Source organism: Antrostomus carolinensis, unplaced genomic scaffold (genome assembly GCF_000700745.2).
Source record: "Antrostomus carolinensis isolate BGI_N321 unplaced genomic scaffold, ASM70074v2 scaffold28597, whole genome shotgun sequence".
NCBI lineage: Eukaryota > Metazoa > Chordata > Aves > Caprimulgiformes > Caprimulgidae > Antrostomus > Antrostomus carolinensis.
The window spans coordinates 33,335-36,359 of NW_010327067.1; the positions used below are offsets into that span (position 1 = coordinate 33,335).

General features: G+C 41.3%; 1 protein-coding gene across 1 annotated transcript in view; it reads right to left on the reverse strand.

The window, feature by feature from the left end:
- The window catches only part of LOC104527948 (plastin-2-like), a gene marked incomplete at its 5' end in the record, with an annotated part of 14,914 nt that extends 12,156 nt beyond the window's left edge, over positions 1-2,758 (reverse strand). The window contains 2 exon segments of the mRNA XM_010171799.1: positions 1,968-2,050; positions 2,626-2,758. Coding sequence (XP_010170101.1) covers positions 1,968-2,050; positions 2,626-2,758 — 216 coding nt within the window.
- Between the last annotated feature and the right edge of the window lie 267 nt (positions 2,759-3,025).

Genomic DNA, 3,025 nt, shown 5'->3' on the forward strand with positions numbered 1-3,025 from the left:
AGAAGAGAACTTACAAATGATGCAGTTCTGAGGAGAGCTGAGGATACAGGAAGGGAGCACAGCCAAAACTAGTGAAATCTGTGAGCAGCTTCACTGTAAATGCATTTACGTACATGCCTGACCATGGGGAGCAGGGGAATGCAGAATCCCCTGGGATTACAGGTAAATTCTAGGTCCCAACATGAAGATGGAAAGGACCTCTTTGGCAAAAGTGAAAGACACCATGTCATGAGGCGCTCGAGCTCAGAGCATACGCCTGCATTCACAGTGATGTCCTGGCTCAATCCTGGTTATCAAAGCCAGGCTCTCCCTATAGCTAAAGCACAAGCACATGTTCCACTGCAGACTTGGCTTCAGCATGGGGCAAGCCATCCTCCGCTCAGTCTTGCACATATGGAGGAAAGAGGGAGCTACAACACAGTTGACCACCTGATATTCCAGGCTTGGCTCTCCCTAAGTAGTATGCAAAAGCCCTAATACCTAACAAATAAGTTGCTAGCTGGTAATATATACAAAAAGCACATGGTCATAGGAATTCAGTTCAGCCAAGGTCAAAACTGGTGAAGCCTGGTTATTTTCTTTTGGAATTTTGGAATCTAGAGTCTTGGTTTGGGCGTGTTGAGTAGAAGCAGAGTGTGCAGAAGGATTCTGTGTTTAGAAGTGTGTTCAGAGGGATTCTGTGATTCACAGTGAGGGGCAGAAAGAAAGTGATGTTTCAGGAACATTATGTTCCTTCGCCACTTCATTCCCATTTAAAACAAAGGGTATAAGAAAATCTGACCCACAGGTCTGCACTATTCAAAAAGGTGGCTTGGTAAACAGAAGGCAAATAAAGCAGGCAAAGAAGCCTGGAAAATATAATTTATCACTCAGATCAGCAATTTTTCACATGGATTCCATCACTGCTGACATGACAAAGGGATTTGATTAGATACAAAATGCAGAGAGAGACATAGTGTAAATTCTCATAAGCTAGAAAAATTGGAGCATTTCAAATTAATTACCTTTTCTTCACCAGACAGCTGTAAAAGGGTTAAGTTAAAGTGGAAGCTATATTGACCAAATCATGTCTACATGTGACAGGGATTGATCTGAGCTGCATCACTAAGCTATGCTGCTGACCAAAACGATTAGAACTGAAAAATGTGGTATACAGCATAAAAATCCAATTTAATGGCTTCTGAGCTTATTTGAGCCTGGCTAATGTTCCATCAAATTAGAGTAGCTGAGGGCTAAACTGGGTTAGGTTCATATCTATTCCATATATCTATTTATATTCTGTACCCAGATACATAGATACCACTCATATAAAAATATCTCCAGAGATACTGCTATGTGAGAAAAACAATAAACTTTAAATAGGTGAAAATTAGCTTTTTTTGTCCAATCTTTAAATCATATACATATGCACCTAGTAGAAATAAAGAAGGGATTCAGTATTCAAGGTACAACAGCATGGATTGTAAAAGGCAGACAAAGGCTGTGGTCCCATCTCAGCCACATTGCACACCATGGTACTTCCTGGATCACAGTTAGTATTTTGGTGTGGTGAGGACATCAGACTGCAACACAGCAGTTCTGAATCCAAGTCCGTGGCCATGCCTGTGTGACCTTGGATGTGGAGTCCAGCCTTCTGAGAGCTACTCCAGCTGGAACTGCTCACCATATTATCTAGTTGCTCTTGCATTCGTATGGCATCTACCACAAAGGTTTTCTAAAGTTTTGAACTGGTAAACATTATACATTGGGTTAAGTGCAAATACAAAACACAGTTTGTTTAGTCAGATTGCTCATATGTTTGGAAAGAAATAGAAATACAAATCCTTATGTTTTTATGATGTGGATCTAATCATCTCACTGTGCCACAAACAACTTTGCCTGATCATGTTGGGCAGGGCCATGGTATATAAGTGATTATATCAAAGCATCCTAAGAAGAAAAACAAAGAATCATGTTACATTTTAGTACCTGTATTGTGAACGGTGTGAGTTTCTTTTTGTTGATTGTTCTCTCATCAATGGTATCTGGCACTGAAAAGTTGATCATCTTACTGGAAATAAGAGAAAAACCAACAAGAAATACACTACTAGCTATGTGCACACCCAGTAGCTTTTGTCACTATGCTGTAGGACAGGTCAAAGAGCTGGAGAGTAGCTGAACAAATATAGATAGTCTCTGCTTTACACGTACACACACAGAGGCACACATGCAACACTCGAGCAATTCTTTTGGGTCACATGCAGATTGTACTACAGGAGTGAGGCCAAGAATGCCGCAAGGTGAAGCTGTGCAAGAAATTTATGGTGCACAAAACTTCTGTGGAAGCACTCACTATCTCGTGCTGCTTCATGCGAATCCCCAAAAGTCCTTGGACAAAAATAAAACCAGGTAACTCCTCAAACTTCACTGACTTATTGCAAGGGTCTGGAGGCAAAGGAAAACTCATTAACATGAAAGAAGCTTTATATTTTTAAAGAGAAAAGAAGCAAAAAACCTAGCGTTATTCAGGCTCTGAATCTGCAAATATTCATGAGCTTAACTTAAAGCCAGCAGCTTCCATTTAAGCAGAGATGTGAGCTTCTGCAGACTCATTTTCCATTTGTGAGAAAGATGAGTATTACTTACCAAAGCACTATGCCATCACCAACCGCCTGGAAGAGGTCATCTGTTTCTGGATTCATTGGGACCACGTGTTTACAGTCAGGGTCCTTCTCGAGGGCTTTATTAATCCAGTTGACAAAGGCATACTTTTCTTCCTCTGTGGACACAACATCAAATCCATCAGTTTGCTGTTCAATACCTTTACCATCATTTTACTTACAAAGTCAGAACTCCTAGGGGAGAAGACTCTCCCATCATTGTGACTGATCAACAAACCCCTACAAGGGAAGAAGGCTCTACGGAGACAGGAAATTAGCTGAAGACAGCAATGGGCTTGAGCTTCCATACTCCTCCCCACCGACTGCGGTTGCCCGGTGTCATGAGGGCAGTCATATTATAGAGAGTGGCAACGAAGTTCATGTGA